General features: G+C 38.9%; 1 protein-coding gene across 1 annotated transcript in view; it reads right to left on the bottom strand.

Moving 5' to 3' along the window:
• The window catches only part of RRAGD (Ras related GTP binding D), a 24,859-nt gene extending 11,940 nt beyond the window's left edge, over positions 1-12,919 (bottom strand). Inside the window, exons 1-4 of the mRNA XM_026084508.1 lie at positions 12,818-12,919; positions 4,509-4,804; positions 3,863-4,062; positions 2,736-2,850 (exon numbers count right to left, since the gene is read on the bottom strand). Of these exons, the coding sequence (XP_025940293.1) occupies positions 2,736-2,850; positions 3,863-4,062; positions 4,509-4,804; positions 12,818-12,824 (618 nt within the window). The 5' untranslated portion in view covers positions 12,825-12,919. The remainder of the gene's footprint in view (positions 1-2,735; positions 2,851-3,862; positions 4,063-4,508; positions 4,805-12,817) is intronic.
• Between the last annotated feature and the right edge of the window lie 817 nt (positions 12,920-13,736).

Below are 13,736 nucleotides of genomic sequence, written 5' to 3'. Positions count from 1 at the left end.
ATCCAGGTCATTGATGGAGAAGTTGAACAAGACTGGACCCAGTACTGACCCCTGGGGGACACCGCTAGCTACAGGCCTCCAACTAGACTCTGTGCCACTGATCACAACCCTCGGAGCTCTGCCATTCAGCCAGTTCTCAATCCACCTCACTGTCCACTCATCTAGCCCACACTTCCTGAGCTTGTCTATGAGGATGTTATGGGAGACAGTGTCAAAAGCAAAATTTAAACAGGCCTTGTGGCAAACAGAAGATTTAGTGAGTATTAAACACTGCATTTGGATTTACAGATTATGAAATTTAAATAATTAACAAAAAATACCTAATTTTACTTTCTCCATGATAATTCATTGATTGTTTTTAATGCACATTTTTCTAAACAACAACAAAAAAGCCCTAAAAGAAAAAAGGAAAATCTACATTCTCATGCCACATAACTTGATTACTCAGTATGGCCATGGTAGTTAAAAAGCAGATATCCTTCTACATGAAGCTTATACAGTGTTAGTGAAGATTTACATGGTTTTTGAATGCCAAACCAACAGTGTTATTTTATGCTTTACAGGCAGCTGGAGTAAAGAATGCAGAAGCTCACACACTGTGGCACTATAAAAAGTTATGCAAAAACCTAATATGAACTTAAAGTGACCACAGATCTATTTTCATAATCACCAGCTATTTGTGTTGGAAAGTTTTCATGGCATAAATTAAAGCATATCCTCAGTAATATTGCTCAATTGCAAAAACTAAACCAGAACACCAAACCCACACTCTGATATCCAACACACGGCTTCCTGAGGTAAGGCATGACCAAAATCCATGTCAGGATTCCCAACCTGATTTGTTCTCACTGAGTTGTTAAAGTGAAGAGGCCCCCACTATTCAATTCTGCCCTGGAGAATAATGTTTTCTCTTCCTATGGTTGCACAAAAATTCATTCCAAGTCTCCTACCTACAGTGCTCTTCCACAACAGAAGGCAAGCAAACTGAGGACACAGAATCACAGCAAGAGCAAGACATAGCTGCACATCATTAACGAACCATATTATACTCTATTTGGACTTAAAAAAAAAAAAAAAAAAAGTTTGAGACTCTTTCCCCTACTGGGGAACATCTCTCAAGAACACTTTTTCGAAGTTCCCATTCATTTGGGAGAGTTGTTCTTCCTTACCAATTACATGTGATATTCTAGGTATTATTGAAGCTGCCTCCTGGGTGTCCAAAACACACAAAAAACTGCCCCCAGTCATTCAGGAAAGAGCCTATGATTGATTTATTTGGTGGTTCAGTACAGTCTCTCCACTAGTTTCAAGCAACAAGCAGACGCCATATAGAGAGCAGAGTCACAATCTGAGTGACTGGGATGACTGGTACCAGGAAAGCAACCATCTAGAAGAAAACAGCTCTAAGATTGAGTAGCATATTCAGCATAATATCTAATTGCTCCAGAACTGGATAATCATCACCCTTTCATTACCTTTCTACCCTATGTGGAGCTCAAGACTGGATGATAACTGGCAAGTAGTCCAGCAACTCTAGTAGAATTAGTTTACTGCAACAAACTGTTTATTATGAACCAGCATCATGTATTGCTTTACTATTAAGAGAACAGGCTTTTGAAGAAAGATCTTCTTGTAAACCCGGCCTTTCCTTTCAGCAACACATCCAACTTCTTTCTCTCTCTTCTCTCTCCAATTTCMCACCCAGTACTAAAAGACTGTGAAGTCTAATTTTATCTTACCAGGCTGTTGAACAATATTAAATAATCCCAATACGTCAAAATCACAAAAGGGACAAGAGAATACCTTATTTGGAAATTGAAGCTTGACAAATTTGTGCTATATGCAAGGTGCAAAATTATAATACTGGGAAGAACAGTACAGTTTCACAACTCACAGTGACCTAACTACCACCAAAAGGGGGAGTTTCCCCTTTTCCCAGCCTACCCACTCTGTAACCTTTGCTCACGGCCACATGTTCGCCCATCTTATCTTGTGCCAAAACAAGAGCATTCTGGACTCCTCCATGAGCTGCTTTTAACTAAACAGTCAGAAGAACTGGACAATCTTTTGCCGCATTAGTGTGTATCAGAGTGATTCCATGAGGCAATAGGTGAGTGCCAGAACCAGTACAAGGAGGGGAGGGGACCACACAGACAGGAACAGTGGAACAAGCAATCACCCCTTCAGTGGTAACAAGTAACTAGATACACAAAGCTTCCCAGCTGGCCTTGGGCATAACTAGTAAACTTGAAATGGACTCTTATCTCTGGAAATTTTAAGACAAGTGAAGATTTTCTTAAGAGAGGTAAGCTTCAATAAAAAGTAGAAATAATTCTAGGAGGTGTTATAGACTGTTCTACATAGGAGGTCAGACTAGACAATGTTCCTTTAAGAATTTATTTACACAGATTCTAAGTACTACTTAAAAAACAAACAAATGCACAGCTTTGCAACATTCAAGTTAATGTATGAGTAGAGAAGTAATGACTGCTAATCCATTTTATGTGTTGTTTTCATTCAGTAGGTTACTGTGAATATCTCAGTAGCACAGCAAGACTGTTTAATAGACAGGAAGGTGGGGCCGAGTGTCATGTCACTACATTTCAACAAATTTTTGCTAATTTCTCTGGAAGCTCACATTGCTCACAATCTCTCAGAAGGTTCTCAACAGATATCTGAACATGAGTGTTGTACACAGCTGGATATAAACACAAAGTATGTAAACAAGTACTCACTGAAATAAAGATGTTAAGTAGATTTTCCAGTGTCGGAAGCTGTGGAATCAGTTTCTGTACGACTTTGCTAAAGGCTTCAAATATAGAATGATCATATATGCTTGTCAGATAAAAGCTGGAAAAAAATGTCACCATATTTTCTTTTTAGCCACATACTGTGAACATGATGTACTTTGCATATGAGTGAAATGAAATATCGTCAAAACACCAAGTGCCTAAAATCATGCAATTACGCCTTGTGATCAAAAGATACATGTTATAATTGAAACACAGGACTTCATACAGGAAACTGTATACTGTCATGATTATATTTGGCATGACAGTACATGTCTATAGGCAAAATCCTAGACACTGCAACCTAGCACTTCATGTAGAATTTTATGATGTAATTCTCATCTTGGTATTCTTAGGAAAGTATTTTTCATACTGCAAGAGAGCAATATTACTGAATCTATATGTTGCAATTTACATTTTGAAAGCTGTGGATTCATTTAACACAATGATGCAGTCAAGGTGTTAAAAGCTCTAAGAGTTGGCATGTTCATGAAACAGGTGTCTCTATTAATATATTTGTACTTGGCTTTAAATCCTAAGAATGACATGAAAACTTGATGTCTCCTAGTTCCTAGTCTGCAGTAATGCATTATTTTTTATTATTGGCTACAGTAATCTCCTTTTCCACAGACATAGCAGAGAGACACAGCATCTGTCTTCCCAAGCAGCTCTGAGCAGGCTGCAGCAGTAAGGACTAGTGGTTGGGAGGGGATTATGAGACAGAGGATGGCTTTCAAAGAAGGCAAAGGGGATATGATTGGCAAATACAGTCTACTGGGGGCTGCCATTTTCCAAACTATTTTACTTCAAGACAGCAGCTGCAGCAAAAACTGGTAAGACTCAGGCTTATTCGTCRTCTGTTTGTAAGTACTTCCCATCTTTCTCTCCAAGACAGCACCCAGAAAAACAATCCTGTGTTGGGCTCAGGTCAAATGCAATGCCTGTGACTAACCTTTTCCTTTATACATCAAATTCTTGTTGCCTGCTACTTCAACAGAACAGAAAAGTATAACTTGTCAGATAAGCTGCTCTCATCTTTGACTTAAGATTCTTTGCACAGCAACTTCTCTCACCTGAGGTGAATTTTCTCCAATCCAGCATCTGCAAGGTCATCATTTGCTCTCTGGTGAATATCTCTTTGTGTTTCAATCTTGTGGTCATCAGATAAGCCATCCACTTTATGGATAAAGATTTCAAAGTTGATGTCTGGATTCACTTTATAGGCTCTGGTCACAGTAAGATGCAGCCGAGCTAATGCTTCCATATAATCATCCTAATGAAGGAAAAATAAAAGCTACAACTGTAGGAATGTTAAAAAAAAATTATGATACTTAGTTTTAGATAATGCTACAGTTCAACAACAGCTTAAGTTTTTGTTTTTGTTTTCTGATATTGTAAGTAGAAGCCTGAGCCTACATCCAGCACGTGCACTGATCTCATGCTGTCAGCACTTGGAAGTCCGAGCAAAAAGCTTGAGATGTTAAAGCAAACTAGTTAACTGTTTTTGAACATCCTGAAGAGAGACATTAAAAATAACCAAACAGTTTTTCCAGTTTTAATGACTTTCTTTAAATGTGTTTGTAACCATAAGTTAAGTCATTTATTTGCTTTAGAAAATCTCTTTATGCTTTCCACTCCATTTCCCTATTGCTGAAGGAAGAAAAGAAAAAGTAGCTTAAAAGCCCTCCGCCTTTTTTTTTTTTTTCCTCCTTTTTTTACCTGAGAATCAATAACAAATATCAGTGCTCCAGTGCCTCTGAAAATCATCTCATAGTCAAATGTAGGGTCAAAGAAGTCAATTTGCCCAGGAAAATCCCATATCTGAAAGTTGACAAAGGAGCTGTTGGAAACATCCTCTCTGCAGATCTTGTTTGTGCTCTCCAAGAAGAGGGTCTCATTTGGTGACATTTTGTGAAAGACAACTTTCTGAATGGAAGACTTCCCACTTCTTCTCAATCCCATGAGTAGGATTCTTGGCTTAACTTCAGTACTGAAGGGATCATTGAAATCCAAAACTGAATGAAATAACACAAGAAGAAAAATAGTATACTATAGCAGTATAATATAATCACACACAGACACCCTAAAATATCTAATTTTACTCTCCATCATAATCAGCTGCAGGTTTTGAAAGTATATTTTTGTGTAGTAACTAATATCATTACCATCCAGTTAAAGAATATACTCTTAACTAAAAGACTAGCACCCTTTTACAACCCTTCAGCAATTCTCCCACAGCAGCCTGAAGACTGACTTTTCGATAGCTTTTTGCGCTAGGCACTTCATGACACACTGTAATTGGCAATGTAACAAAGTTGGTGGGTTAGACCAACCAAGGAAATGAGATCTGACTGCAAACTCTCAGCGAGGTAATCTCAATCTAGCGTCCTTTTAGTTTGCAAGACTTGACCCTGATGGAACATTTTCAGTTACATACACTAATATGGGAAGGGGAGGGAGAGTTGCAGTTCTTTTTTCCATAACGTAAACCAACAGTGTGAGATTAAGACAACAAAAAAGCAGGGTTTAAAAAAAAAATTCTTTACAGTACTTCTACAGCTTAAAGCCTAGACATGGTAATTTTGGAAATTCAGAAGCTACAAAAAAGCATTTTCCCTTCCCTACCCCAGTCTGGATTTTGGAGGAAAACTGATACATCTTTTCTACTGCAACTTAATATTCTTTGCTTCTTTAAGAATAGATGGAATAGATATAATTTGATTAACATGTAGAAAATCAGTGCAAGTATAAATAATTTACTTTTGAATATGGCAAATACACTCAATATTTGTGTAGTACATCCACCTGTATAACTTAACTGTATTTTTTTCTCCAAAACAGAAAAATAGCTGATTTGTTTTAAAAACATAGTTGTTGATTTGTAAATGAAATGGCACGTTATATCTGTGTTTATCTGAGCATAAGCAGGAGGTGGAAAAAGACCTCATGTTACAACACTGATACAAAACAAACTCATGTTTCTAGACAAAAACCTTGAAAAATGAATGCTGTGGTTTTATACATACTTATTACTGTTTGGTCTGGAATTTATAAAAATACATAGATGGCATGCTGTCCTACAGTATCATGCAAAAACTGCTTTTTTTTTAAATAACTTCACTGAAAACATTCAGTAGAAATAGAAAGCATCATGAAGGACAGATGTGAAGTACTACTAAGTACCATTTTCAAACTATTACTGGCCATTCTGAAAAAATATTTTAATAAAAAGTATGTCAGTTTTTGCCTACATTTCCAACTTTTACATAGAATGCTTTTGGCAAGGGAGAGAAATAACCTTACTTCTCTCCAAAGCAGAAAGGCTTTGATCTTTTTGTTTTGTTTTTTAAATCTTAACTGCAGCAAATTACTGGTCTGATACAGAAAAGTCTTCTTCACATTATTCTGCCCTACCAGTTATTTCTGAAATATGGTGCATCATGACTAATGCATTCTCCTTCCTGGAAATCTCTCTAAAACTGCTCAGAAAACTTATGTAAACTGTCCTTTCCACTATATTTTCTTTGAGGCCTTCCAATAGCTTTGTTTCCTTGACTGCAGTAGATACAGGCTCTCTCTGCCTTTCAGGTTCCCCACCAGTTAGGCCTGCCAAATCCCAGCATAAGATAAATCCCTGTCTGTTTCCTGCCAGGAATGCCAGGCTATATCCTGAATTTATCTGTTCCCATTACATTTTCTCTCCTGTTTCCCATACCTTTGGGAAAGATCCCTCAATGATAGGCAGAAAGATAATTTCTTATGAAGAGCCACCTCTAACCTGATTAAGAGAGACCAATTATTTCCTGAATTCAACAGTTAGCAAGAGGCTATTATTGCTGGCCGACTTATTTTTATGAAACATTCTTATTTTACACGTCCTATACTTGCTTCAAATTATGACCTTTTCAGGACTGTATCTTTTTTCAATGAGACTTAAATAGGCATTCTATAGAACTTAAAATCTCAGATGTGCATGATACCAAAGCTAGAGGTGCTCCTCATAACATAATTAGAGGAAGTAAACCAGAAGTGTGCAAGTTATTTTCCCACATTTTAGGATAAAAGTCTTCATTCTCACCAAACTTGTCTACCTTAGCAATAAAAAAAAAAAAGAGGAAAAAAAACAGCAAAATTGCCCAAACACAGAATAACTTATCTCTGTTAAATTGTCATTTTATGGATTAGTCTTTCTATCCATAATTTCGGTGTTTAGTAACTATCATAAAAAGTTGACACCAGTAGTAAGCTTCTTTTTGTATCGATAGGCTCTTGTTCAAGTAATTTACTTAAATCTGTTTATGAAAACAAAACCAGTAACATTTTCCTCCCCACCCATCTCTAAAAAATCTGCATGTGCGTACTTGTATGCGTTATCTGTTAACAGTAATAATCAAAAATAATAGTATGAACAGATTGGCGCAGGACTGATGTAGGTGGAAAAAGATTATCCCAATAGTAATGCAAAGAGAAGGGGGTTATCAGCCTGTAGGTTAGCCCTCATTTGGATCTTTCCAATTTCTATTTACAGAGGGAATGTTATAACCTTGACACTGATACAAAGGCTCAAGAAGTACTAGCCCAGTGTGCAAACTCAAATTTCAAAATATGTAATACATACCAGTACTAAAGTGATTCTAATAATAACAACACTATCCCACATAAATTTCTAAYTCAGCTTTAAAACAATCTCATCCAATTACAAATACCCTTGACAACAGATAGTTACATCACGCTGCTGGACAGGAGGAGTGAGTTTGTGTTAGTTAAATGTGTGAACTCCAAAAGCCACAGGAGGGCTTCTTTCCTTTAAGAAATTAAGACATCCCAGAAGCTATAGGAAGCAAGAGATCAACTCAGCAGACGTACACTTCTTCCGCAATAGGACTTACAAGATAGTACCGGGCTCATGAGGAGTCCATTTCTAAGGTGGTTAGGATTTCATGTGCTATTGAATAATTTGTCTTAAACTCTGTAAGAGGTTCTTCTCCAATAAATACAATTACAGCACACTCCCTGCCTATCTGCGAAACAAAGGCCTGGGAACACACTGATTTCTTATGCTACCTACCCTAGTTTGAAATGGGTGTCACTAAAACGGAACATTTTTTAGTGTCAATGCAGTTATATTAGCATAAAGGTATTTCTGTGAGTAAACTATACTGTTACATCCATAAGGACATAAATATATAGCTATCCACACCTGGGGTATACCAGCTTAATAGTTTCAGGTATCTCTAATCAAAATAGCTAAAAATTGCTGCATTTAGAGTAGGCCTGTAACTTTGAAATGTCCTTTGATACCAAGCTGAAAATGGTACTGTATGCGAATGTAAAAAGCTTTCAAACACTCCTGTGATATCCTATCTGCAGTGTCAAACAAGCAACACAGAACTGAGATGCCAGCGCTAAACCTGCAGGATAAAGCTTACAGCACACAGTGGTCAGGTTTAAATCACTATCAGACAGCAGGCTAAACACACTAGCTGTCAGGCAGAACCAGACTTCTCTCACTAATTCCATAACAAACTATTCAACATCAATTCAGAGCACAAAACAATTACTTTTCCTTCTCCTTTTCTGACAAGATGAATTTTGAATCACAGAGAAGTGGCACAAACATCTGTTCATACACACGTCTTTCTTGCATATACCCCACATACGTAAGTGACCAATTTTATTCCAAAAGCACTAAAATACAAAAGAAGCAACTTCAGGAACAGAAATTTAAGTTTTGATCTTGTAGTTCTTGGACAGGCAAATACACTGAAGTTATCTGGAGTTCTTCTCAAGTTAAGACTGTTATTCAGGAAAAACTAAGTTGGGGAGAGATAATGAGCAAGACACCTAGAAGAAAACCTGACAAGGAAAAGAAGTTTATTAAGTCTTCTATCCCTTTTTTGTCACCTCCTCTACCCACCCCTAGTAGTAGTTTGTATTCACTTGAGAGTCAGTTATCTTTGTATTACTGATTTCTTATTAACCTAAACACTTTCATTTTTTAGATTAGAAATCGATTTGAACTAGATACCCTAAGGTTTTGATGATTTGGCCAATCACAAGTTTTAAAGTAATGGAATGATCTGAGTCCCAGCCTCATCTTTCAGCTTTAAGAGGAACAAGACAGCAGGAGTTAATTTTCCAGTTATGTGTTAAGAGAGTGATCAGGACCATTTCTAGACATTAATTATAATTAAGTATAACATGAGGAAAGACTACAGCTTAGCAACTCAGTGCAGCATTACCACTACAGAAGTTAAAGCTACACAACAGATGCTTCTATGTACTAATGTTACAGAAGAGATGTTTTATTCACAGTCAACATCTGGGCAGAGGGGACCCAGAAAAGAGCCTGCCCATTTATTACAAAACCCAATGAGCTGAAAAACAAGGAAAGCTTGAAGAAATCCTTTGCACAGGAGTGCATTTCACATCCAGAGGTGATGATCAAATCTGTACTCTGTTCTTCAAGCCTCATACACAGCTTTTGGAAACACAAGAGCAGGATGTGCATCAGGAACGTAAATTCTGGGTCATGTCTGTTTGTACCTCCCGAGTCTTAGTTACCCAAGAATTACAGCTTCACAAGTAAATGTCTTACAGTGTCAGCATAAACCATCCCTTTGGCAGCATCTACTGGCTCATGAGTGGTATGCCACTCAGTCTGAGTCCGTGTCACTACAGTGACTGATACAGTGTTGAGAACTCATTAACTACTAGGATCCTACGCATTTTAAATACATTTGAAAGGCCTTGACATGTATTACCACATACTGTGTTCTTGTCAATTATTATCTGTGAAACACTGTCAGGTTGGAGCAGTGCACAGATGAAACCCCTTCAAGAAAAATAGCTGCAGGAGGTGATGTTGGTAGCTCAGTAAGAAGCAGTCCATCCTCCTAATGAAGCACGCAAGCAACAATACCTACAAAGTAATAAGCTGCAGTCAACATACTGCTCTACTCTTCCTGTCAACCTGAACAGTAATAGCAGCATCTTTCTGTGACTGGAAAAAACACGTGCCACAATACTTCCCACTTATAGAGGAATAATAAACCTTTGCGCTWGGATGATGCTACAGTACTTTCTATTTTGGTAGGTACTGTCTTGTCAATAAAACAAAACAAAGATCCAGGATTTAATAGTGTTTCTTTCACCCCAACCTGTTCTTTAATGCACAAGTTTTCTACAGATGCCAAATGTATAACCATGATTTCATTAATGTACATATATCCATACATCCTGCAATTTGTAAAGCATTTTGGCCATCAGAAGGGAAAACAACTTATTCAAAGCTTTACAAGAAGTAGTTTGAATAACGTGCTTTATAAAAGCCTTTAAAGAACAGCCTTCTGGCTGATACTTTACTGCATTTTTCAAAGAATTAAACTCCAACTCCCTTCTGCATGCAACAGAACTTACAAAGTCTAATTTGCTATGGATTTGTACTTTGTGTCCCCTTCCCGCCACAATAACCCCAACTTCCCCCATGTATCTTATGACACATCCTCCAAATAACAGATATAACATGCTGTGGCTGCTCTGGAGCTAAACACATCAGTTGGCTGGACAGTTCACACATGTGCTCTGGGCAAAGAGAACACATACATCTGCTCAGAGGCTTTCATTTGGGTCTCTCTCCTCCTCCCAGGACCAGTTTTCAGACTCGCAGGAACTTAATTATCTTTGAGACTTTTCTCCTTTCTTTCAAATTTGGTTGAAAGTGGTCAGCAGTTTCCAAAATTCTGATAGGTGATGAGAAAGGAATGGGAACACGGACAGGCTAGCTACATAATCCCCTTTTCTTAAAGAAATCTGGCCAACAACTCACATGTATCTAAAAAAAATAMTTTAAATAACTTGGGGGTTTACATTGTTTTTATATTAAATTTTTTCAAGCTTGTACATTTTTATGAACTGGAATGCTTACTAACAAAGAACTGCTTTATACTACTGCTTTATACATACTGAAAAAAATACAGTTGCAAGTGAAATTAGATATTAATGAGTAGAATGAACATCAACTCTTTTGCTAGTCAGACTGTTATTTAGATTTTGAAATTCTGCCCATTCAAAGATAGGAAAATGTAAATGAATATCATCCAAACCTAAGACTAAATTGCAAGTGCTGTAGCACTTTCCTTTGAGAGAGAGTTAGAGATTACCTTATATGTAAAGGAACTGAAAATGATACACTGCCTGCCCACATTCTTTTGCAAAGTACATGACAACTCCTTCTTTAATTTGCCATGGAAATGCCAGTAGATGTATCACTGCAACTTCCCAGACGAGGTTACAGAGTGTGATTATAATATGAATAAAAGAAATACTAAACTATTATCTGGTCTGTAATGAGAAAGATAATTTTTCCTATTGTTAGCTGAAACACATTTCTTATTTCATTCATTTTTGCACAGAGCAAATGTCAAGTTTTAACCTTTATGTACAGGGGACATATCACTCCCAAACTTTCCACTTATGTACTTCCAAGCCTATTCATCTTATGCAATTTCCAATATTACTGTGACCGTATTATTTCCAACACATTAGAGTGCTGCCAAGACAATAGTCTTAGAAAACACATACACCGAACATCTTCAATGCTAACAGATGGCCTGAGCCTAAAGAGTTAACAGAAAAAGCTCATATGCAATCAAGAAAGCTGTTCAACTACTGTGGGTTTACAAACATTGCAGAAATGCCTGGTGGAAGGAAATTCTTGTGGCTAAAGAAAAGACTCAGAACCAGAAGACCTGGTTCTACTCTGCCACAAATGCTGCACTCCGCAAGCATATGACTTAAAGCTACTTCCTCAGACACTATGCAAAAGATCTTCCCACTTGTAAATACTTTTTAATTGCATATATCAAGAAGATGACTAGGCTTTACATAACTAAGTGCTTTAAGGTCTATTAATATGACCCCATGTGTAAAGTCAGAAGACCGAGGAGGACAAGAGCATTGGTTTCAGCATTCAAGTGGGAGATAAGAACCAGTATGAGCTAAGAGAGGACCAACAGCAAGTTTTGAAATCTCCCACGTGCCTACAAGCATAATTTATGTTTTTACTTTTACGCCTGGCTTCTTCCTTCCTTCAACAGTCATGCATGGAAGTCACTCTCCTTTTACTGCCCTTTCATTCTTTCTATATAGAAAAGTGGAGTCTGTGACACTGCATTTTACACTATTTTCTGCACAGATCCAGGAAGAGATGGAATAGAAACTGGGAAAAGAAAAGCCCCTTCCCCTGCAGCCCAGTAAGTGTTAAATACACAAAACTCAGATCCAGATCCTACCCCCCTTCCTCTTAAATATACTCTAGCCCTCATCCTCCAGAGACTTCAGAAGCAAATGGAAAGCCAGTGGCTCTGGACAGTTAAAATGACCCTTTGTTTTAATCCTGGATGGGAAGAGGTCTCTGCATGAACTATCTTGTCTTGCTCTTCTGGATATAAAGGTTTGTTTCAATTAAGTACAATATTCTGATGTTACTCTGAAGAAATTTTGAATTTTTTAGCAATTTAACAAGGTTCCTATTGAAAAATAGCCAAATAAGTTCCTCTGAGGACAGAAYATGGATTACTTCCCTATAGAAAATACTAAATTACCTTAGCACGAAATAAACATGCTAAAACATATTCTCCCTGCATCAAAACAAAGGCAATTCCTTAGTAGTTTCAAACAAGAGTTTAGGTAGTCTCTGCTATAGCTTTACATCCTGGCATGCTGCATACCTAAACTTACACCATGAAGGAATAACATTCAAAACACCAAGGGGAATAACATTTTTTTCTCTCACCCCAAAGTTGTATTAGTCAATGTGATACCTCCCTTGGCAGCTTGTAGGACTGGGCCTCCAGGAGGAAGGGTTCTAGCACGCCAATAATCGAAGTAACCTTAAAACATGGCCTTTTATCATGCTCTTTTAAAAAAAGCAAAATTTTTTCACCCCTGATATATCCAAAGCTCCTTTGTGAAAAATATTTCAGAAGAACAAATTCATGTTCTGAATGGAAGCAACAGGCACTGACCTGGCATGCCTTTTTACTGAATGAGATTGCTTTTCCTGGTAAATCTGTCCTTTGTAGCATCACCATCCATGTTGTCACGGACATGCCATGAGTAATATGGGTCCTTATATGCACAGACAACAGACATTTAACAGGCCCTACCACTGTGGGGACTGACATTCACAGCTGCAGAGCAGCCCTGGATACAGAGCTCTGCACGGTGCTGCCTTTTATAGCCTGACACCCGTCCCCCCCCCGCCTCCTTGGCATGCTCAAGTCACATCACCAGGCTGTGACTGCTCGTTTCTGTAACTAACTTGCACCCCAAAGAGGCGAAAAGAACTGAAAGATTTCTTCCCCTTTGTTTGTGTTTCTTTCACCTCCTTTTCTGCTCCCATGTTTCCTCATACCTGACATCCTTTGCTCTGCTCCTGTGTTAGAGCCTCCCCCACCCCACAGCAGAGCCGAACTGCCCCACTGTCCCTGTCCCCGTCCCCTCCACCGGTCACCCCGCAGCATCCCCTGCTCAGCCCCGGCCTCACAGCTGACCCCCTCCCACTGCCGCCCCCWATGCCCCCCAGGCCTGCTCTGACTCCAGGCTCCCATCTCCCCTCACCTCCGGTCTCCCTTCTCCCCACACCTCTGGTCCCCAGCTCCCTTCATGCCCTGCTCCCTGCCCCTTGCCCCAGACTCCCCAAGAACCCAGCCTTGCCTCTTCACTGACCCMCACACACACGGGGCCCAGCCTGAGTCACCTACAGCCCCCCAGCTCGGCACTCAAACCTTCGCCTTCTCCAGGGGCGGCTTGATCTCACCCCTCGACATCCACGCTTCAGCCCAGATCCCTGCCCTGCTTTACCCCACACCTGCCCCCAGGGCCAGACCCTGCCCCACAGCCCACACCTCAGACCCCTACACCTCACCCCACACCTGCCCCCAG

This window comes from Apteryx rowi, unplaced genomic scaffold, assembly GCF_003343035.1.
Source record: "Apteryx rowi isolate R43461 unplaced genomic scaffold, aptRow1 scaffold_643, whole genome shotgun sequence".
In the NCBI taxonomy this organism is placed as follows: Eukaryota; Metazoa; Chordata; class Aves; order Apterygiformes; family Apterygidae; genus Apteryx; species Apteryx rowi.
This window is presented reverse-complemented; position numbering and strand designations above follow the sequence as displayed.